At 39.1% G+C, this 24,909-nt stretch overlaps 1 protein-coding gene across 2 annotated transcripts in view; it reads right to left on the bottom strand.

The window, feature by feature from the left end:
• LOC101874699 (sodium channel protein type 5 subunit alpha-like) overlaps nucleotides 1–24,909 on the bottom strand; it is a 168,495-nt gene that overhangs the window by 77,360 nt on the left and 66,226 nt on the right. For both annotated transcript variants that reach the window (XM_005150025.3, XM_031049886.2), the window contains exons 12-15: nucleotides 20,122–20,254; nucleotides 16,338–16,576; nucleotides 11,956–12,129; nucleotides 10,180–10,536 (exon numbers count right to left, since the gene is read on the bottom strand). In XM_005150025.3, the coding sequence (XP_005150082.2) occupies nucleotides 10,180–10,536; nucleotides 11,956–12,129; nucleotides 16,338–16,576; nucleotides 20,122–20,254 (903 nt within the window). The remainder of the gene's footprint in view (nucleotides 1–10,179; nucleotides 10,537–11,955; nucleotides 12,130–16,337; nucleotides 16,577–20,121; nucleotides 20,255–24,909) is intronic.

Raw genomic sequence — 24,909 nt, 5'->3', positions numbered from 1 at the left:
CTAACCAAGACAGAGGAGGGACACTCATCATGTTTGAGTTCATGCCCTAACCAGTTTATAGATGTAGCCACCTGCCTGTGTTTTCAAGCAGAAAGACTTCAGCAGGCATTTGGCACTTGCTGAACCTCCCAGAAATGGCATGACATCTAAAAGTGGAAGTTAAGAGAATGACAGAAGAGGAGAAGGGGCATGGAAATCCTCCTGGAAGAGATACCCATCCAATAGAGATTGTAGCACAAGGGGCACGAGGATGCTTTTAGTTGTGTGGTTGCAGCAAATGAGTATACATGACAGGGACCAGAAAGAGAATGGAACTGATAGTAGGGAGAAGGCAGCAAACAGTGACAAAAGGGGATGAACTGAGAGCATAACTTCTTGAAAAACATCCATTCCCAAAACCAAATGAAAGCACCTCTTTTCATCTCCTGGGAAATTCAGCATTGAAAATGTAAGCATACTTCAATCCAAATTCTAATATCAGTTAGCACATACTATCTTCATGAGAAAATATGTCTCTTACCCACTGAAATCAGAGCTGCTGTACAAAATATTGGCTTGGTCAAAAAATACAACTCCTTTTGCACTGAAATAATTGCAAAAAAGTCAAATGGTTTCAGAGCAGAGACTTGGAATTTTTTTGTGCATTGGGAAGAGTGAAATCACAGAATCGTTAGCCTTGGAAGGGTCATCTGGTGGTCATCTAGTCCAATCCCCAAGTCAAAACACACAATTGGATGGATCTTGCAGAAGATATCACGAAAGGCAGAAAGCCAAAGCAATGTTGAGATCTGCTCAAAGCATGAGACTAGGAAGACTACAGCAGAGATATGTGTTAATATCAAAGAGGGAATTACTATAATCAAGGCCAGAGCTGGCCAAAAGGAAAGAAAATAAATTTTAGGTAGAAGAAAAATAAAGGAAGGGCATATTTGGATCATGTTCAATAAGAACTAATTTCAGTAAGACTGGCTAGGCATGATGCAAGCAAAACAGAAAGAATAAAAAGTAACACATGAAATCTAAAGAGAGTGAAATAGAACAAGAGAGAGGTAAATTGCAGAAATGTATTACGAAGTATGAAGAAAAAAGTTCTGATTCTCCTTTCCCCTGCACTGTTTGCAATGATATATTTAGAGAGATTCTCCTCAGCAAATATGGGCTGGAACTTTTATTGGATTTAGAGAAGTGTAACAGAGTAAGATTCAGCCAAGCTGGCTTTTGGGAATAGGAGGAAGCATGGGATGGCAGCAGGAGACCAAAGGCAGGATCCCTTTCACTGCAGGAACTTCTTATTCTACAGTAAGACCCATAAAAGCAGGAGATTGTTATCTAATCCTGTGTACTACATTTTATTTTCCAAACATGTTCTTCAGCATACTTCCTTGGGAAGCCAGAGACCATGTTGCCATGTACATGTCAGTTGGAGAAATACAGATATGAATATGCACTGTACATGGAAAAGATAAATTCCAGTATCTTTTAAATATCATACACCTCCTAAGAAGGTTAAGGCTGTCATAGTTAGCTGATTGTTTCACGTATCCCTTTGAACAAGCTATTTCTAGAGGCAACTGTTAAAATTAACTGCTCACTGAGGCTTTTTGTGGGGAAAGGTAATATTTTTAACTGATTATTTTTTATTTTTTTTTTAACAAAAGAGTTAAGATGTTTAGGAGTAATGGATAATGTATTCAATTTGTACCACCTGGTCAATTTTAACATTAAAACTTTCCCCGAACACATGCTAGGATGAATTCTGTTGTCATTACCCTTTCAATGACATCCAGACAACTTGCACAGTGACATTAATAAAAGGAGACACATTAGTTGTTCCTACCTTTGCACACTCTTGTCCAATTAAATTTGACTTAGTGTCTTCTAGAGTTTTAATAACTACCCAGCTATTAGCAAGAACTTAACCACTGACAAAACCCTGCTTACACAACTAAACAAGGACAAATGTAGTACAAAAAATAGCAGTATTTTCCCTACTGATGCCTACTGTGTTAACAGGGCTGCAGTTTTTATTTTGAAAGCTTTCCACTTCTTCAACCCCCAGACTACAAGCAAGCCTCAACAAACATTCCACTAGTATCATCTTTACAAATAAAATATATATATGTACATATATACATATATATGGTGGATCCTATTAAAAATATTTCATTTTGCCAGTAGTTCATATAATGGAGTCGATATTTCAGCAATATTTTTACAGAAGCACCTCTGACTTGGAAATATAATTAGAACAAAAGGTGTAAGGATGGTTTCCAAGGGACAGGTTGATTGAACTTATTTATTAGCATTATTCTTCCTCTATATTTCTAAGTCATCTCACACCCATGCAGGTTAATGGGAGATAGTTTCATATTCCCTTATATATATATACCTACGAAAGAGCACTAGCATTATTATCAGATTTTATTCCTCTCTGATACATCACAGTGACTCATTTACAGATCAAGAAGTAATACTTATAATTATACTGATGAAACTCTGCACCAAATGCCAAAATCTGTCACAGGCCACCAATGAATCTGTTTTGGATTATTACTTTGGGGAATTCCTTATTTCACAGATGAAAAAAAAAGACTCTTAGTCCAGTTTTTGTTTTCAACCTTCTTTGAGCTGCATTAGAAGCAAAAACTTGCTCCTCTTCTGTACCCCAACTTTTATTAGGATTTTGGCTATTTGTATTAAAAAACTGTGCTACCTTCCTGTGGATGAATGTTGAAGGAAAAATACTGGCAGATTTTAGTAGATACATTCAACATTGACACCATATAGTACAGTGAAAAAAGGAACTGAACACACTTGTCCCCTAATACATGATGCGTGCTCAGATATAGTTAGTAAGTGCCAAGATTCAACTCTTCAGAAGAAATAACTGAGCCTGTGGCAGGAATCACAAACTCATAAATCTGGAGTGACAGAAGGAAGCAGATTACTTTTTAGGAGCTCATTTTGAAAGTAGCTTCTCCTCCCATCTGTTCTCAGGTGCACTTCCCTCATCTCTCTGGGGCAAAGCAGACCTTTATCTCCAAGCTTTGAATGGAGTCTACTTAATCCACTATACAGTGGCATTTCTGAAACACAGCAATCTTTGATGGTCCATCATAAATATCCTAAGGTTCATTTCCCCAGACTTTCTAGTATGAACATCTGGTGTTACACATGAGGGTGGGATATATATGCCCAATAAAATAAATTATAGGTATTTATGTGGGCACTGCCAAATCACACAATTTTTAGAGCCTGGTGTCATAGGCAAAAGATTTTTCTTCAAAGTAACCCATACAAGAATGCAAGCTTTCCATCTCTGCTAGGAGTCATCAGTAGCAACTGCACTGATTGATCGTTGGTGTCAGGATTTATTTTTTTGATCATCACATGCTTCTGTTTCTGGTGGACCCTTCACTACACTTGAGGATGCTTAATACTTAAGTAGGTATAGTCAGATATTTGCTTAAAAGCATCAGCTATCTCGGTGCTCTGCTTCCCAGATGCTGCTCAAGCAAGGGTGGATAATGGGGAATACAAACAGAAAAAAGTGCTCTGGGAAAAGTGGACTATGCAGTAGCTGGCATGGAAAAAAAAAATGTGAAGGGAGAAGCCAGGAAATGTGCTGAGGTTTAGGTACTTTCCTCTGAAGTTTGAGTTCTCCAAATTCAAATGCTGGATACACCTGCTGCCAGCCATAAGCACACTCCAAAAGAAGCAGAAAGGATGGTAACATGCTGACAGTTGTTTTGACTATATCATGCCTCTGTCCCCAAATGTGCTTATTCATGTATTCCAGGCTGGTCTTCTGCAAAGCTGCATGTGACTCAAGAAAGCAAATTAACCTCCCTTATGTAAGTGTCCAAGTTGATGAGACAGACTCAAATGACACTTCCACTTCTTAGTAATGATCCCTTGAGGTCACTTATCTTCTCTTAGACCCTCTAACTCTCCAGCCCTTGTCCCTAGAATTCCCTGGCTGTCATTATGGCTCCTGTAGCTTACTGATGAGTCCTCCTCCTTTCCCATGGGGCCCCACATGCACTCCACTTTACAGATTTTGCGTGTCCTGACAACAACTGTTACTGACATACCTATTGTCACCTGTTTGTCTGATGGCCTTCTGAGCTGATGTAACCAAAACCACAAATGCACATTTCCAGAATGTTGGGAGCTGCTGAAAGAGTAGATTGGGTCAACACCTGCACCCAGGACACGAACATGAAGGTACAGAGAGAGCAGAGGGAAGGCAGTGCTTATGCAAGGCTTGGGACAACCTGAACTTCTCTTTGAACCAGTTCCTTGATAAATGCTATTCTCCCCCAGCTTTATATAATTGTATCTTATCACCTCTTCCCTCCATTGTGCAAGAAGTGGAACTGGTGAGCCCAACGAGAGTACAAGTGGTGGTAGAAGTACAATACACAAAGCTTGAGGACACAGACCTCTCCTGTGGTTTGAAAACTAGAAAACTAAAACCTAAAATGTTGTAACTTGGACTTGTAATACCTTCTTCCCAAACCTGCTTTAATTTTCAGCAAGCAGTTTAACCTAGTATTTTCAATTAGAAGGCACACATTAGTTTATAATTCCAGTTTGTTTATCTTAATCATCAGATCCAATATAAATACTAGATTTCCCTCCAAGGAGATCAACTTTTATTCACAGAATGATGTCTTCAGTGGCCTCCATGAATGAGAATATGCTTGCCATTAAATGCAAAAATAATTACTTGATTCAGGAAGTCTTGCTGCAGCTCCTGAGTTGTACATTTCTCTAGGGACAGAGAGTAAACACCATGAAAATAAGGCTTTGGTAGTTCTAGATTTGTACATAATTTGTGAAGAAAATAAGAGGATAGCTGGAAAAATGCTGTCTTACATCATCAGTGTTCCATTTTAATTTGTTTATTGACACAAGGAATCTTAATGAATGAGGCCTCATTCCTTTGGCATAAGGCAACCCTTAATCACCCTGTTAAGGCTTCATGGTCTTGAAACCCCCTGATGTAATGACTCGTGTCTGTTAAAAGTGTGTGAGTCTTGCTCTAGCTTTCCTCAGTGACATTCCCATCATGTCAGGCAGAAACATAACTCTCATTTGAAGACCTTCTTTGACTGTCATAATATGCTTTGGCTGCCTGAGCTCTTGAAATGTAAAATTATAATCCACTTTTTACCTAGGCCTGTTAGATGTCTACCTATTTTGCTTGTGATTTTACCACAAGGGACAGTGATAGTTCTCTATATCTATTTCACTTAAACAAAGAGAAAATCTGATACATTACCATAAGCTTCTTTCAAGCCTGCTTGTGATCTGCTGGGAAATTTGCAGTGATAGAGATGTATCAGTATTGGGTGAGACAGGACTTCATGGCTAGTCGTATTCTAATAAATTGAATGTTCCCAGAACATTTTCTGGCACCAAGGACAAATGTGTATCATCTTCCTCCATATTCTTAAACTTCTACAAACCCTGCACTGACCACAAACTTTCAGCTGGGATAGTCCCTTGCCTTTGAAACCCCCATACAGTTGCCCAGCTGATGGATTCCAACAGGGTGGGCTACCAGTTCTACACAGGTGGCCACATACAGCCCCTCTCATGTTCCTAGATTGGAGAACATGGTGTTCATGTAGTAACACTCAGTAATTAATTCTAGGAAATGCTTTCATATAGAAATAAATCCCCAGTGCTGAAGACCAGACTATCCAAATGGCAGCCCCATCTCACAAGTTTATACACTGTACATCACAGCTACTTCTTTTGTGACTTTTTTGTTCTGTTTTCTTGACTCCAAACATCAAGCTAAAGGCAATGTTAGCAAACAAATTTTAAAAAAGCAAACAAAGATCATCAGAATGAAACATTTATCATAGGCCTTTCCTTTGTTCTTAATGTTAAAACAAATAGAAGTAAAACAATTGATCTGGGTAGATGCAAATTTGCAGGGGCACATAGAAAGTGATTTTGCCTAACTACAGGGTTACAGACATAACTAGTAAGCATTAGAAAGCCGCATGAGACCCAACAACTCTTTATGTTACTTAGCATCTGTCACTTAGGAAAGTTATTTAGGGCAGGAAATTGCTGTGAATTTCTTCTTATAGGCTAAGCTTCATATATACCTGTAGACACTTCTCTTTCCTACTCCAACAGTCCTCCCAGTCCCAATCTCTCTCTTGCACATTATTAAAACCAGGATCTATGATAAATGACCCTTCATTCTCCTAACCCTTATCATCCTAGGACATTTATTTTCATCCATGTTGCACTGGTGGCACTCATGAAAACCTTCTACTGGTAGGGAGATAGACTCTTGTGGAAGAACGTGTTGAGGTGGAAATACTAAGAAGTTATCATTTCCCATAACTTGATTTCTTTCTTGCCTTACTGCAGAGACATGTCTCTGTCAGAACAGCTGTGGTAATATGTCATTTTATCAACAGACTTTGGCTGTTAAAGATAGAAATGGTGGTAAATGAGACTTAATGACATTTTCTTGGCATCTGACCAGCTTAAGAATCCACAGATTTTGACTTGATGGAGGTTTATCGGCATTTTCCCAGAACATCTCTTCAAGGAACCATGTTACACTGACTTGTAGGAAGGACATGTAGGGTGGGATAAACGTTTATTTTTCCAAGAATGTGACTGGAAGGTGCTCTTGGGTAGCCAAGTCAAACCACCTGCTAATATGTGTTGTTTCCTTCACAAACTTGCCAAGTTCTATCTCACACACTACTGATTTGGGGCTAGTCAGTCTTGCTGAAAAGTCCTCCTGAACAACCTCATTGTGCTGTCAGAAGTCTCCTTTCCAAACCCAGCCTAAAGGTACCCACAGTGATTTATATTCATTTGTTCTGGGATGAGCAATATCCTGTCACTTACTATTCTCCTGTCACAATTATTCTCCTTCCATGCCTAGCTCTATGTTCCCCTCATCTTCATATTCTGATATATTCCAATACTGTGCTTTTCCCAGTATCACTTAGTCTTGCTTGAGCATCAGTCATTAATGAGGTATATTGCATATCTAGTATTGCAGATCTCTGTGTAACAGCATTCATACTTTCTGTAATTACCTTTTCTAATATTTATTGGAATATTGTTTATTTTTTTCATGGGTGCAATGTATCAGTACACTGGGACATCATACTGGTTCAGTCAGCCAAAGTGATATGTACATAGAGGCATCTACAGCTAAATTTGCCTCCCAAGACTTCAGGGACAGAAATAGGTACTTTTAGGTGCTATTTAATCTGTTGCATTTTAGATGCCTTTTTTGGTAAAATATTTTATGACTTCGTAGATTCCATTAACCAGATCTGACTGCAAAGGCTTCTCCATGCAATTATCTCAGATGTAGATGTCCACAGTGACTGATACATATACTTTTATTATCCTCTCAAACATTTTCTGTTGGTAAGCTACTTGATCATAACATAAATTCTTAAATAGGGCTGAGTGCATGACCTTACACTTTGTATTTCATAATTCCATGCATCACGCATTAATTCAATGATAATGGTTATGTATTTTTTCCTACAGGATAACCTGATACCCTAGAAATTGATGGTGCTTTCTACCTTCGTGTTCTCATAAAATATCATTTCCTGAGTGAATAGTATTTCCATGGACAGCAGACAAAAAAGAAGAAAAAAAAAAGAAAAGCCTGGGGCTGAACCTGAAAAAGCACTTCCATCCTTATATTTCATGTTTCAGGAAAATTCTGAAGATGTCAGAATTTCTTTGGTTACAGACTTTACATCTTGGCATGCCTGTGAGTCCAGGAAGACAAAATCCATCATGGAAATATAGCAGTGAATTACCAGCTTGTGGTGGATTGAGTGATGAATGCACCATGAAAGTGCTAGGGGATATATGTGTATCAGGCAGAGGTGAGACACCAATTCAGAACCTCAGCTCTGAGGGTGTGTTAATGTACTGCAGCTGTTAGCTTGGGTTATTGCTAACTGATGCTTTTTGGGTGCTGTCTATGTCATACACAGCCAAATTGGAGCATGAGCAAAGTCAGATTGTGCATTTTTGCCCTGCATCAAGTTGCCCTTCACTTGATGGCATTTCAGGAGAAGCTGGTATAAAATAGGCTTCATCCAGGTAGCCAGCAGAAGAATAAAAGGGTGGCTTGGCCAGCATACACCATGCACACAGAATGAAGTTGGCAGGTTTTGCATCTGTGATTGAAGTGTCAGTTTTATTCATGCATGTTGTTAGCACCCATTACACACAGTTGTCCCCTGAGAAGTGGCTGGTGTCACGCTTGACTCTCATGTTGGCTGACCTGCCAAAGTAGGGGGCACTAGAGACTGCCTCACTACCCATGCTCCCCTTCTTCTTCTTAATAATTCCTGTCATGGCAATTTTCCTTATTAACCTCAGTAGCATACACATATGTAGGAAATATGTTAAGCCCTTCATAAAACTTAACATTAAGCATAATTTTTCACTTAGCAGTTTCAGAAGCTCTTTCTTACAAATGAAGGAGAATTATTTTATTATATTTAGCTTGGTTTTACCTTCCAAATCAGCTTCAAATATTGTAAAAATGCCATCTGACAATAACAGCACAGTCCTATTGTGCCAAAGGCAGTTACACAGCACATACTTTCCAACTATGTTATAAAGTTTAGTTCTTTGAAGATGACTCAAATGTCAGCTGACCCCCAGTAAAAATAGTTTCACTTGGCACTGCATTGGTCCAAGACATATGCAGGATGTATAAACACAAACCAAAGATACAAGATTTACTAAAATTCCTTTCAATAGTTGGACTCCCTATAACATGAAGTTACCCAGGGCACTTACTAACTACTGAATTTTCTTCTGTCATTCCTTTGAATTTATGTTAGTGAGACTTGTCAAGATCTGCAAACTGAATCACTGGAAATACCACAGAGTTGTAGTGGTTGTAACTCTTCCAACACCAGTTTGCAGCCTTTACTTTAGTAGTTGAGGTCTCCTGTGTATCGCTTAGCCTTGCAGTTGGGAAAGTGACCACAGACACTACCACAAATACTGGCAGATGTGACAAGAATCTTGGTGATGCCAGAGGAATAAGATCACTTTCTCTCTAGCTGCTAACATCTTGAATTATAGAATAATAGAATGGTTTTGGTTAGGAGGGACCTCAAAGATGATCTAGTTCCATCCCCCTGCTACAGGCAGGGACACCTTCCACTAGACCAGGTTGCTCCAAGATCCATCCAATTTGGCCTTGAACACTGCCAGGGATGGGGCAACCACAGCTTCTCTGGGCAACCTGTGCCAGTGCAAAACTAACTGTTAAAATGTAAATTAATGTAAACAAAACAATGCTCTCTGTTTTTCTACAAGCTCTTTCAAGAACTTTTATATTCAAGCAGCTGAGATTGAACACTTTGGGTACTTCAAAGCAAAACAACCCCTAAAAGCAATAGGTAGCAAAACACGATTTTTTTTTTATAGCAGCATCTACTATTAAACAACTTCCTACACAAACAGTAAGTCCATTAGAGCCTCAATGTCAAAGACGCTCTGTTAAGCTGAACAGGCGAAACATTTCCACAATGATGCAAGCCAGCAAAGCGCTCCTTAAGATGTCAACAGGGAAATACAATTCAGGCTTAATAGGTTCAGAGCTTATGTAAGCCATGCTTATATGACAATCTATTAAAAAAGCAAGTGAGCAAGTGACTACTGTAAAAACAACTTGTAGCTTCCTAGAACATGCAGGCTAAAGACATCAAAACCTCCACTCAAAGACATGGTGATAGCTATAAGGTTCATGTGTTCTGGACCAAAAATGAAGGGAAATAAAAACATCTCCCAGTATAGTGACAGTTAAGATGCTATTCCCTCCTGTGTAGAAGAGAGATATGGAATCCCTTCAGCCCCATGACTGGCCTAAGAAATAAAATAATTATAACTAGCCCATGTGCCTTTCTCCTAGTGAAACACTATCTATTCTTCTGCAAAAATGAGTAAGCCTTCATTCCTAATTAGTAATGCAATGCTAGCAATTTTGTGTTTGGGATATGAACAAGTTTCTCTGGGCGACAACTTGGTTCATAGAATTAAATTCATGGAACAATATTAGATTTGCTATTTCTGGATTAAAAAATGGTACATTTGCACACACATACTGGGAAAAAGAGAAAAAGAGTCTTGAGAACTCACCACTAGGTTTCCTATCACCATGACCAACAAGAAGACGAGAAGGCACAGCGGCTGCCCAGCTACTTCCATGCAGTCCCACATGGTCTCAATCCACTCCCCACACAAAATTCGGAAGATGATGAGGAACGAGTGGAAAAAATCATTCATATGCCACCGTGGCAAATTGCCAGTCGTGCTTATCTTCTTCACATTGTCCATATAGCTTTTCCCAAAAAGCTGCATTCCTACCACAGCAAAAATAAAGACGATGATTGCCAGCACAAGAGTGAGGTTACCGAGGGCACCCACTGAATTACCGATGATTTTGATGAGTGTATTTAAGGTCGGCCAGGACTTTGCCAACTTGAAGACTCGCAGCTGTGAACAAAACATAAACAACAGTGTCAGTTCACAGAAGCAACAGACATTTCAGCTGATGAATTATTAAAGTGCATAAAACATGAAAGACGCTGAATACCACAGTGTGTGTGGTACAAGGTGATTTTAGCCATACTTCCTGTTAACCTCACTAGTACTATTAATAAAATATCAGCTGGGCATCTTAGATAAGAATTCAGTTTTGCAGAGCTATGCTCTGCCTTGTTAGACAGACTTGCTTTTAGCAGCGCATTACCCCAAAATCATAATGACTGGGGAGAGGATGGAAGGAGGAAAACTCAGGTCTTTGTATTTTCTTTTACATTGTTTTTTCTCCTCAAATTAAACAGCCTGGCAGGCATCTGGGGGAAGGGGTTTTAGGGTTTGATCCCAAAAAAGAAAGAAGAAATTCCTCAGTGTTTCAGAGCAAGTCTCAGCCAGATGCTATTAGCTGGTAGCTCCCAGGGTGAAAATCACCTCTGTGCCGAGGATCATGCAGTCTACGCACAACCCACGTCCCACTTAAGACCTATTTTAAGGACATAAATGGTGCCTAGCCGTTGTGCTGTTTTCAATCGAAGGTTAATTTCATCGCTATTGAAGACGGATTGCTCAAAAACTAACAGGAAACCCTCAGGATGTAACACAAGCAGTGAAAATTCAGCATTTTTAAGCAGTACAGAGAATATTTTTGGGAAAAAGTCTTCTGCTAAATGTAATCATAAGGGCTTATTTTCCTGGTCTTTCCAAGTTGTGAAGCCATATCATGGCCAGAATGATTAGCATGGACATCCTGGTACATGAAGTGCAACACAAATGTCAGGCTGGCAAGGAAACTACTTTTCTGTTCCAATATGCCAGCAGTCTCTCATTAATAGAATGCCACTATCCCGTGCATAACAAAGAAGCTGACAGCTAAGGAGTTCCCGTGAAAGACAGATGCTATGTTATGCTGATCAGTTCTAGGAAAAAAAATCATCCCTTGAATAATTCAAAGACATTTTCTTTTGACAACATTTAAAAGAACAGTGGCATGTTTATAACATAATTTAGGAATAACTTCTAAAACAACATACTGGCTCTTGTATTTCTTGGGCTATCAATTATCTGCTGACTATGCTAACAGGTGTACAGGTATAAAATGGCAGATTTTTATTACAAATTAGAGCTCAAACATTTTAAGTGTTCTGCAAGTACCTGGCACAGCTAGAAGGAATCAAATTATGTTCTCATTTACCCTGATGTAAATCTGGAGCAATTCCATTTATCGCGCAGCCTATAATTACTGTCACGTACTGTTCACCAGTTTGCAGCAATTAAAGTCTTTATAGGCAGATGCGTTTTTAAGAAAATATGTTGCATTCATGTCAGCTTATATATCAGAAAAGAAGAGGGGTGAGAACAGAATAAGACCATTACCAGTCGAAAGGAGCGTAAAACAGACAGGTTTCCCATACTGGACAAACCCAGTTCCATCAGGCTTAGAATAACAATTATGCTGTCAAAAATATTCCAGCCTTGCTGAAAATAGTAGTAGGGGTCAAGGGCAATTACTTTGAAGATCATTTCTGCTGTAAAAATCCCAGTGAAGACCTGCAGAAAGAAAATATGAAGTCAAAGTAACCTTTTAAGCACACCTCTTTGCTTGCAGACTTTTCACAGACACAGGTGAACACAGCAGAAACCAAAACCCCAAACATTTTACAAGCAAATACTTTATTTTTCATGCCTGGTTCTTTATCACTATTACAACTCTGTCTAGTCTTTTCACAATAATATTTGATACTGCTGCATCAAATGTTACAATGACATCCAAATTCAAGCTCTGGATTGAAACATACATTTTCATCTCTTTCAACCATCTGAACAATCCCAGTGGTAAAAAAAAGAAAGTGTAAAGGTACCTTTTATAGAGGTTAAATCTACTCATTTCAGTGGAGAAACCCAAATAAATGGATCGTGAGTGTTGAAGGGTATTGGGGTTGTAGTGTTTCTGCTGTATTGCCCCTTTTCATTTTGTTATTATTGTCAATATCAGGGCAACATAAGTCTCCAGTCATTCTGAGGTTATAGCTGACAGGTGACTAGAAACTCTAGTTTGAGGCCTAGACGTTTTTTTACAAATACTTATGGCAATTTTCTTTTGACAGTGTCTTGGGAACAGATCGCTTATTTATGACCCAGTTCAAATGTCATATGGTGGAACTTCTAATTGGAATACTTTTCTGTAAAACAACATATAAATATTACCTAGGAGGTGGGGGGGTGGAAGGTAAGGCTACTGACAGCAAATTCAGTTTTAACACGCTCCTGGCAAAGTATCTCAGAGAACCAGATCTTGTGCTTTTGCATGCCTCCTTAAGTAACATTTCAAGTGCACAACATAAGGCTACAGTCAACATGAAATGACAAAATGTGGGCACTAAGTTTTTCACATACAGTTTCATTTTCATTCCTAGTCCCAGTACAAGCTACACAGAGCTTTATGTTTCTGAAAAAATCTCTATTGTACATATATATTAAAGCACACAGTTTTCCATGAAACAGTCAACATTAATACACTGTGCTGGTTAAAAACAAAGGGGGAACCCAGAGCACACATATCAGTAACATACATTCAAAGAGAAGCATTTTCATTCAAATAAGCTAAGTATTTGCAGCATTATCCCAGCAAAACTGACCAACTCTAAGCAACAGAGATGAGAAACCCCATAAGATGTAGAAGGGAAAAGTTAAAGTTATGTAATTATGATATTAAGCAATAAAAACAAATAAATAAAAATAAATTTCATCAGGAAAATAACACCTTGAGCTGCAACAGTACCTTGGGATGTACCAACATCGCATCACCATCCCTTACCAAAAACCCAACACAATGACCTGTCTCATACTTCTAACTAGCCAACAATTTCTGAGTCACGGTGGTCAGAGATTACCAAAGCTTCCCATCAGAATGCTCCAATTTCCCTTAGGACAGAGGAACAAGACAAAACTGAATGTCTGTGAAATTGTATCTAGGGGACTGCCTTAAAAACCACAATACCAAGCTGCATACATTATGCAACCATCTTGCTGAGAAATGACTCAGGAGGATCACTTTCTTTGCCTGAATCATTTTAATCAATAGCCTTCTGAGAAGGAAATGTCACGGTAAGATAGCAAAATGTCTGAGCCTTCCTAAAGGCATCAGGAATCATGTACGTGTACCAGTTACGAATTTTCATCAGCAGTTGTCAAATCACTGGCACCTGGTACACACTGACTACACTTGGACAAGAGGCTGGATACTTAAAGTGATAAAGGTTGGAAAGAAAGCAAGTAACTTAACACCCCGCTGGAGCTAAATATGACAACGGTGATTTGGAGAGCTTTGCCTTTAAAAAAATATTAATAATCTTTTATCTATCATTTCAGCTATTTAGGCTTAAATATCGCATGATGGTATCTGTTTCTAAAGGAAATAAAAATCAGGGCAATCTTGTTCTAGCTAACCATTTTTTAAGTGGTGGCACCACCCAGGCAGATGAACCATGTACACGTGCTTGCCTGGCCTTCTGATCACATTTGAAAATGTTTATTCCTGTAAGTGATGATCTAAAGGAGCCTCAAAGTAACAGATGCCGCATGAAGTAGCTGGACGGAGAAGGAGATCTCCAGTGACTGGCAGTGGATAAAGAATTGTTCTCAGAGAAAGCAAATCAATTGCCTACTTTCATTCTTTCATTTGTTTTGAGGAAAAAAATGACAGATTTCCCCTTTTTAATATTTCCCCCATTTAATACTAGTGTAATAATTCAAAGAGGGTTAGATGCAATAGGAGGACTATGACCAGCCATCAGGGGGGCAGAGGAGGGGTCTGTCAGTCTGTGGTTTAGGGAATGCAATCACCTGGCAGCCTGCCCTGAAGCCAGGACTGTCTCTTTCATAGGAAATTGCAAAAAAAGTCATTTTTCATTACAAATGACTTTGCAAAATCCTCCACAAAATGGAGTTACCTTCCTCTGACCTGCTCCACTCACAATCAATCCAGTTATATGGGGCTTTAAGTAAAGCTGGTAGTGGGGAGCTGGGGTGGTTTGGCATATCACAGACCCATCTTGGGATCTCAGGGGAAAGGAAGCCCATGCCATCAGCCTGCTACAAAAAAATATTAGCAGGCTTTTTTTGTTTATTTTCAACTTTAGCACAAAGAGGAGAAATAGCTCCAGGAAGTGCTGAGGAACTCACAGTGAGATTTTGGGGTTTGTTTGTTTGCAAAATTTAGCAAAATTAGTTTGCAATTTGTACCTCTGCTCATTGTTTCTATTTCCTTGTTGGCACCCTGCTCAGCCCCGCTCAGTCCCAGCAGGTCTGCAAGAGCTATGTTGGTAGGAGGAATGCCAGGAGCTAGAGTTTCACTGCTTGTGGTCTGCAAAGAGAGAAGCTGGTCTGCCAAAAGCAGAGTAAGAAACAGATACATTTACCAATTGCCAGAGGGGGAAATGGCAGCATTGCCACCTGCTCTGATGGATAGTGGGTCTGAAGGAGTATTTTTAAGTTGTTGAGCAACAAGGAAGGCTGGGTGCAAAATGGAGCTGGATGCAGTCCTGTGAGATGACTTTCTGAGCTACCTTATCTACTGCTTTCTGCAGAGAGCAAGAACGTGGGTCTGAGGCAAGAGATACCCAAACAGATTTTACACAGAGAGATTTGCCAAGACACAGCAGCTGAAAAACTAGAGACTGGTCTCACAGCCTAGGAGAAGAACCTCAACCTGGCCAAGAAGGCCCAGAGCTAAGAATAACAAGGTCCTACAGAATAATTTTGATCCTACAGGATATCTTTATTTCTACCAATAGATTTCAGGGGCAATTCCACCATGCCATAGCTAGATAGCCTATGCTTTTTCCAGTACAGACTCTTCTAAAATTAAAAGGATTTTAAAGCAGTAAAACATGGTAACTTCTAAACATAAACCCCAAGAAAGACGATTAAAGAAAAAGCTTCCTTTTTTGTAGTAACTGCAGAATTTTAGTGGTCCCTGGGGTTAACAAACTGTACTGCATCGCCTCTGGAAAGGCTTTTCTGCTGTCCCTGCAACTTGGCTGTAGATCTGTCACTCTGCTTTTCCTTGGAGAAGTGTGGTCTCTGTTTACTTTGCAGTTCTATCCCTGGCTGCTCCAGCCTGCATGTTCAGAATTTCCCCCTGAAGCATCAGCCATGTTTTGCTCCATGTTCCCTCTGCCCCAGGGTTTGCATGGGACCCAATACAAGCTGATGGCTAAGGCAGGGAGGCACAGCAGGACACAGAAAATGTAGCATAGGTGCCTTCCCACATGCATATCTACATACAATCAAAGTGCATTCTCTCTCCAGGATTTATCTTGCCTTGGGTTTGATTTTTTTTTTTCCTGTAGATTTTTTGGGCTTTGGTTCTTGTTTGTTTGGTTTGTTGTTTTGTTTCATTTTAACTTAGAAGTCTGATTAGACACCAAGAACTGCCTTATCATTGCTTTAACAGAAATCCCAAGTAAATCTCATTAATCCTTCTCTGTTTTCCTTAAACAGATACAAACTTTAACCTTATCAGGATTTACTGGTTACTAACAACATTAAAATATGTTAACTTCACAATACAGACCACTGTCTTCCATTCTTTTTTCTTCACCCTCAGGAAGAGGTGACTGTGGACTTACTTGACATGTCATAGGCAAAGCGATGCTGACAATATATCAGCATGGGGTCTTTCCAAGCTGCAGTCAAAACTTTAACAAGCAGGCAATATACTCCTCAGGTAGCACTTCGAGTTCATGTTCACTTACCAAATTGCCTATGTAAAGCATGTGGTCAAACTCCTTCGTCATCTTATAATGCTCCAAGGCCATGAAAAGCGTGTTCAGCACAATGCAAAGGGTGATGGTGAGGTCGGTAAATGGGTCCATTACCACAAACTTGACAAATTTCTTGATTAAAAGCCAAAGCGGGCAACAATCCCAAATGAGAAATTTAACAGCAAAGTGGTTCCAGCAGGGAGGACATTTCTGGTGTGATTCCTCAAGCTCTAAGTCACAAGCAGTAAAGTAACAGTCAATTCACACTGAGTTATAGGACAAGAGAACACTTAAAATGACTCACAATATAAAGAAAGGCCCCTGAATTACCCCAAACTTTTTTTTAGGGTAAAAATATTTCTGTCCTAATAGGTTGGCAAATTACACACTTTGGAGTTTTTGCCAGTTGACCTGCACTTAGCAGACAGTGACTTATTCTAAAAGTAATAACCTTTTAAAAGTGTTAGATACAAAAAGAGAAAATCACACTAAATATGTAAAGTCCAGCATTATATACAGGCTCAGATTTTCACTCTGTTTTCCATTTTTCCAAGTTTAAGTGGATAAGAATACTCTATCTTCATTTAAATTAGATTGGAATATTTTTTTCATTCCTGTGCCACATTTTGGGAGTATCTTAAATATACCTTTTAAAGCACCTAAGAGCTGAAAGAGCTTAAATCCCATATTTAGAGCTGATTTAATCACTTGAGAGCTAGAGTATCGCTGGTTATCCATAAGGTTTCTGTTCTTGCTGCGCAATCCAAACAGGTATTTATTTTCTGATTTCTTCTAAAAGGCCCACATACAAAATCAGGGGAATTCATAAGTCAGTTTGAAAATGCTACTAGGGCTCCAATGTGCTTTTTAGAGGCGCTTTTAAAATATTACCTAAAATACAACTTTCATATGTCCATTTTACTTGAGCACGAAAGAATTGAAATAGCTTCAGAAGTATAATTTGCATTAAACAGTGAAAAAGAAAAGCCAAAAAAGACAGTTAATGGCTGAATGATAATGATTAGTGAAATAGCTTAATGCTTTCCTTTTCTGATTCCTTTATAGGCATGGAATGCTGTATAATAGTCTTAGTCTATATAATTAGAACCTGCACTGATAAGAGGAAAACTTCAGCCAAGGCTGTTATTTCCATCAGTTTATAAACAGCCTCCTGTCTCAAGTCAGGATGCATTCTCTGTGCATTTGTTCTTCATTGGACAACAGTACTGAGGTATTAGGTGTCCTCTAGCAAGCTTTTAAAATATCAGATTATGTCCCGCATGCACAGGTTTTGTACAAACATCTATTCCGCTCAGAGATCTCCAGGAAACCAAATCGCTGCCGAGAAATGATTATGTCTTTTCCAGCCTCCAAACAGGGTTTAAAGGTGCCTAAAATGATGCGAGAATCCCACATGATGGGAGGTGAAAGACATGAAAAATACCTCAATCAATTTCAATGTAAAATCTTAATTTTGTATTTATTTTTTTTTAAACCCACCTCTGAAATTAATAAGGAATTTAGGTCAGTCACTTTCCAAAGGATCTAATTTTCCAGGTAAATCCATACTTTTTGTAATCACTTCTAACCAACCCTGCTTACTCCACTATTATTAATTTGGAGACCTTCACAATGGGCACACATCAGATGAGTGACTTTTCCCTGAGGCTCCACACTTGAGAGAAGCTCCTGTAAGTCCAGGTTGCTACTAAAGAGGGCATTTCCATCTCTCAGCCTCAGCCATATGTTATTCCTCTGTCCTTTTGCCAGCTTTTGTGTTCCTGCTTCTTATGGGTGAGCTGGTTCTACATATTGTCCCAGCTGAAAAACAACTGTTTGTACAGTCAAACCAAACTGCAGGAGCTCAGCAAGGGAAGGAGGTGGATGCAACTGTCCTGTTTTGGCAGTGATGTGGCATCAAAGCATTTTAAATAAATTAAGAAACCACATCCTTTCTCAACACAGATATCTTTGGAAAACACAACTGATCTAATGGATTTTGAAAAAAATCTGCAAAAGGAAAAATAAAATCAGACTTCACTGCTTTTTTTTCTGCTATTTTATACTGTTATAAAAAAATGGTCAGAAGAACACAAAGTGTGTGTTGGGGGTATTTTTCTTATTTTTAAATGAAAAAAAAACCCAACAAACCCACAAACCAATAAAACCCCCTAGGTCCTTCCTGTCTGCAAGACTTTGCAATGTCTGGGAAAACAAATAATGACTACTCAAGAGCTGAGAGCAGAAATCAGGTGTAACTAAAGGGGAAGGGACTTCTGGTCTGGTGGTTTCATAGAGTTCAGCACAATTCATACAGCTATTGCTACAGTTAAAACCTGTGATTCATTTTATTCTGATTTGATATTCCTCTCGTTGTTAACAAGTATTCAGTTTCAATGACCAAGCAAAGACTGGGAATTAGGAAATCTTTGATAAGGATTGTTTTCTTCTATATGAAGCTAAAAATGGTCAACCTCTGAGTTACCCCAGACTTGATGGTCTCTATTTCTGTGATAAAAAGTAATAGAAAGTACCATTAAATGAATAAGAAGTCATCCAGCTCAGGGCTTTTATGCATTCTTCACACATTACAAAGAAGCAAATCAATCACGAAGCTAATTGCTTAAAACCACAAAGAAAACAAACAAAACCTTTGCAGACTACACTAAATACCGGAATACATTTAAGTGATTATTTACCTATCAGAAAAATACAAGATTTTATTTCCCTTAATGATATAAACATATATATGTTCTGGCCACAATACTGTTGAATATAACCACAGGGAAGGTAAGAAGCTGAGGAAGAAGAGGGCTTTGTGGCTTCCTACTGGGTTGTCTCCAAAGAGCAAGGTCCAGTCCCTTTCTGTAAGGCATCTCCCAGATAAGTCCTTCTGTCTTGCCTTGCCTTTCTATTCATGAGTAATACAGAGAGTAAGGCTACAGAAAGACTTGAAATTTTCCTTGCTCCGCATTTTTCTTGGCAGACATTTTCGTATAGTTGCAACTTCCTATTTTGTTTCAATTTATAATGTAGAAGACATGAGGAACTCTAAAAAGCTCTTTCATGCTGCATGTAAAGAGCCTAGAAATGTGTTGTCTTGCTGTAAGTTGTTGTCTTGCTATCAGTAAATTTGTGAAAGGGAAATGCAAAGTTCAGGTGCATGAAAAGACTAGGAAGGGAAGTCCTCCTGCATCTAATAAGAAGTCTAATGAGCAACATAAACATTTGCTGAGAAATATTTGCATGGACAAACGGATCCTTTGAGAATTCTTAAATTTCATGGTGGGATTCAAACACTCACCAAACTGTTGTGGCCCACTAGCTGCTCCGCAAGAAGGAGACTATCCTCTCCCACAACAACTTCAATGTTCTGCATGTAGCTGGTGACTGCATATGCCAGCCTTTGCACCAGCTCCAGAGAGATGAGATACAAATGTATGTACAGTCAGCCAAACAGTCTGGTGTGCCACTGCCCTGCATCTTGGTTAGCCCTGAGTAAATCAAATTCCATGGGGGCAAAAAAAATCTTACCAGATCCAATACTGATTATCTGGCCAGCATTTTGTCAGGATTTTTACAAGTCCATGAGTAAGAGTGATTCTATTGCCTTCTGTTACAGCATTGCCTCTGTTATAAGGGCTGCAGTAACTGCTTATAATGCCTTCTTGCAACACAACAAGAGCCTAATGTCAGGGTCTTTTGTGTCACTTTGTTCCTGCCAATCAACATTGAGTCTGAGGCTTCCAGTCTGGGAACTAAAGATACATCTTACCTTCCAGGGCACTGGTGATGATGCTGACAGCGCTCACTGCCCTCTGCCTCTGAAATGGTTCGTCTGAGTGGTCCACTGATGGGCGGTGGGGCATTAAAAGCTGCTTCTTGCTTGCCTCATCTGAGGGAGAGGTCTGTTTAAATGAACACATTGGATCAGAAGAGTAAAACCAAAGTAGATATGGGGTAGCATTTTCAAAATTGCCTCAGCACTATTTTTCCCATCTGAAAAGTTCAAAGTCCCTGATTTCCCAATTAAGCACGTGCTGTTGGTGTGCTGCTTTTGAAAATGCTCTTTGAACGATTTTGGAAACTGTCTTGCCCTTTACCTTCATGTAAATAGGTGAAAGATGCAAGTGAAAATAAAAGGATACTTCTGATCCCAAAGAAACAGCAGAGCTGCTTTACCATGCTCTCTGCTTGTGAAAGAAGCCCTGCTTAATTACATTAATTATTCCATTAAGTCTGAAATGTGTTAACTGTTTAATTATACTTCTAGAAGAGGAAAAGGGGCGTGGGTAACAGCTCCATTACAGTTCTCCGATATCAGACCAAGCAAACTGACTCCTCAACACATGTTTTTTCTTGTTCTGAAACACTGCCAAATCTCAGGAACATATTGTCATTCTGGTGATCTTTGGTGTCATGGATTCTGAAGCTCTGTAATTAGTGGAGAATCTGAGCTTCCTTTTTTCTCAGGAAAAGTAAAATATAACTCAAACCCTCTTGTTCTCATGTTTCAAAAGGAAAAGTGTTGGGGATTTTTTTTGTTAAAAAAAAGAAAGAAAATACCAGAAAAACAGAACTCGCAAACTGTCTTTATTTAATGTTTCATTTTAAATTAGTTTTATACTTTTTGAAGGCTTTGGTTTCTGAAGTCAGCCAGAAACACAGTATAGCTGTAGACACACGCTGTATTAAATACTTTACATTGTCAGCTCACAGGAACAAAATCTTAAGATTTTTACTATTACAAGCTCCCACTTCATGCATTGACAAATTCTGCCTGCTTTACTCCTCCAGCTCTCTCACAGGTAGAAGGAAAGAGGGTGGTTGAGGTGTAAGGAACCTGGGAAAACCAAGTTCAGCATCATTCTCTGTCACAGACCTCCTCCTCAAGACACTTGGTCTGCCAAGATAAGTGTTTTAAGAGTTTCTGTCATGCTCCTCCAAGCATGCAAGCTATGAGGTCCAAGACACTATGTAAGCAAGGAGATGCACTATAAAAAGATGGATCTTGATGGCTCTTGCAAGGAAATATGAAAGGAGAAGAAATCCCTATAAAGATGATAACCCCTGGTTTATACAGATGTCAGAATAGCTGCTTTTTCTTCTCCATAGTCAAAATGAGCTACAGGATTCAAAAGAGCTACAGGAATCAGATTCAGTCTTCTGGATCTTCTCATTGCTTGATTCTGAAATGGCCCTAACCACCCCAAGCATCACCCAGGACGCCAAGCGAGACATGTCATGGGCAGCAGCCCCACAGCTCTGTTGTCTGTGCCAGTGACATGTACCAGAGGGACTCAGGATCCCTCCTCTTCACCATTTCTCTACTAAAAAGGCTCTTCAAGAAAGGCAATTCCATGAGAACAGCATCAAAAAGGTGCTGAAGCTCTACAAGCTGTCTTTCTGGAGCGTGACTCCTTCAGAGCAGGGGACATCCCCCTGTCAGATGGTCACAAAGGACAAAGATGCTTGGCCACTAGTTGACACTGAAAATAATAGCCAGGATGCTGCTCGCAGATCACTTCAAAGTACTGCAGTTAAAAATACCAATTATTGAAAGACCAGAGAAGAGTAAGGACTTTTAAACCAAGCACTTAAAACCATTAGCTAAGCCATGAAAGCAATATTTCAAAATGTCTTTTTTTCTCTTTTTTTTCTAAAATGTTCTCTTTTGTTAAAACAATTGGCTCATTGTCCATTCAGTTACTGACACAGTCATCTCAAAAGGAAAGGTGTAATCAGAACCTATTCAAAGAGACTCTCACATCTGCACAATATTAACAAGAAAACACTCTATCCTTGGCTTACGAGCTGGAGAAAACCGGAATGGTATTTCAGATGCCTTAGTTCTCTTGTTTCCCTTTGCCTCAAAAACGTCCAACAAGAAACAAAGAAACAACAAATGTTTTATTAATGAAGAAAGCATCTACAAAATTGCATAACCATTAGCAACAGTTTGAAGTAAGTAACAAATACATGGGACTGAAAAGAAATAACTAGACAAGGAAACAAAAAACATGAGGGAGACAAACTTTTAAGTAATATAAACTAAAAATGCAAAAGGCTAAGAAAAAGGAAAACAGCCAAATAAACCCTCAGATCTTCCAGATCCCTCTGTCTGTGGAATGGACTGTAAGAAAACTTGAAATTCCTCTGGATTGTGTAACTCTTTTTGAACTGTACCATCAACCCATCTGACCCAAACTTTAGGACATGCCAGTAGAATATGTTTAGACAACCTCACCTCCAGAAGCAGCACTTTTCTGGTTGTCAGGAAAGGTACTATATCCCTATTTATGCATGCAGAAATGTTTTTTTTGCAAGAGTTATGCGTTGGTGGCTTTTACTTGAAAGCCACCTCTTACTTACAGGTGCAAAGATAATAAATACACTGCAGAGGTAAAAAGCTGAAGAAAAAACATTCAGAGATTCATTCTTCTTATCTTTTGATTCAACTAAACCAGGCTAAATAAAAATTTAAACAGGTTTGGCATACCCTTCATAAAAAATAAAAAATAGCAGGGGACTGACTTTTTCCCTAGGTTTGATGTGTTGTTGCCAAGTTTTCCAAGTCACACAGCAAAGATTTGTCGCCAGAGCCAGGACACAGTGTCTGGCAATGCTGCGGTGGAAGAAACAGAACTATAGAAAAGCTTGGGTCAGAAGGAATCTTCAAAGCTCATCTAGGTCAAACCCCTGCAATGAGCAGGGACATCTCCAACTAGATCAGGTTGCCCAGGACCACATCCAGCCTGGCTTTGAATGTCTTCAGGGATGGGGCATTCACCACCTCTCTGGCAAACCTATTCCATACGCCTATGGTTTTGCAGGAGGACACGGTCCCTTCCCCAGTAGGGCAGTAAATCTATCACATAGTCAGCCTGACATTTACTAAAACATATTTTTCCAGGAAAGCACATTTCCATCCAGGCGAATTGCTTAAAATTATTGAAGTTACTCAGGGAAGTTTATGAGCTTTTGTTCTTTGTAAAGAACAGATATCTGAGAGGATTTTTTTATTATTTATTTTAGAACAGAGATAGCTAATAGTCACACAAGGAACTGGCAGGTTTTGTACTCTGAGATAGAGAGCAGTTCCAGGAACTGGACAAAAAAGACAGCATAAAGGTTATCATCATTACAGAGAGAATATACACAAGTCCATTTTTTCATAGTACTACAAAAATTAAGTAAAAATAACAACAGCCCCTATAGTTATGTAAGGATTGTCCTTAGGATCCAGATGAGAAATCACAATGAAGTTCAGCAGAGGCACCTCCAGCAGGATGAGATTATTTGTGTTCCTCCCTGATTGACTGGAAATGTTTCTTCTTTGGATCAGCTAAATTCTATAGGGACAAATACACTATTCAGTAATTTACATGTAGATGAGGATGCATAACACTGCAAAATTACTTTCTTCTCAGTGCCTACAGTTCTGAGCTATATCAAAACTATTATGTGAAGATGGGCTTTTACATGGCAGCATTTTAAAGACCACATTTGGGAACTGGGACAGGTTTAATTTTCCTTGTACAGTAAAAATCTTTTCAAGCATAAAAAGAGGTGGACAGGCCACACCGCAAACAATGGACCCAGTAAGGCACTAGCACAAGTATTTAATGAGATTGAAAGTGACCATAATAGCACACAACATTAAAAAGAAGCCATTTAATTTTGTGGATGCTTGATTATTTAAAGAGATGCATTGTAAACTGGAGCAGATTGCAATATTTGTGTCAAATCTAAATGATTTACACTCAGGATGTGCTAAAGCAAAGCTTGAAATAAACAGAAACTAGAGCCATGATGACAACTCTTTGTGTCAGCAGCAAAGGGTTAGCTTGCTTTAGTCCATATAACTTAATGGTGGTGATTCTTGGATGACTTATTTTGTTGATATTTTTTCTGAACAAGGAAACTACTAACACTTTCCCTTTCACCAGTTCTGTGACAAAGCAAGAGAGGAAAGAAAGAAATTTTACCTCAGGGCAGTATTATGGTAAACAAGTAAACCTCAAACCAATGTGGTCAGTAAGACAGGTTTTTGCTTAGTGACAAGTAAAGCCAAGGTCTTCTTTTTTGTTTTTCTGATTGTTTTGGTTTTGGGGTTTGTTTTCTGTTTGTTTGTTTTGTTTTGTGGGCTTTTTTATGGTTTTTTGTTTTGATTTGGTTTGTGTTTGTTTGTTGTTTTGGGGGGTCTTTAATAAAAAAAGACAATAAAAGTTTATCTAAAGGCAAGCTTCTAAATCCTTAGGTCAGCCCCTCAGTAAGCAGTCTGCATTTCCTTAAGGGCTCACTCCACACTGATTTTCACTCCTGACAAGCTTGCAATACTTGGCATTTGTTTCCTAAGAGAAAAAACTGACATGGAACCAATAGGAAATTCAGGAAGAGTTGTATGTGCAGAGGCAAAAGCCAGATAGCTCCAACATCAGCTTCATTGCCCATTCCAAAACCATGTCACAGGTGGCCCCACTTTGCTCCTGGGCTGACGGGAAGCTCTGTTGAGCAGGTGCCCCAGGGAGAGAAAAGCAGTAAGGACCACCAGTTAACAGTC

The sequence above is a fragment of the Melopsittacus undulatus genome, chromosome 1 (genome assembly GCF_012275295.1).
Source record: "Melopsittacus undulatus isolate bMelUnd1 chromosome 1, bMelUnd1.mat.Z, whole genome shotgun sequence".
Taxonomy (NCBI): domain Eukaryota; kingdom Metazoa; phylum Chordata; class Aves; order Psittaciformes; family Psittaculidae; genus Melopsittacus; species Melopsittacus undulatus.
This window is presented reverse-complemented; position numbering and strand designations above follow the sequence as displayed.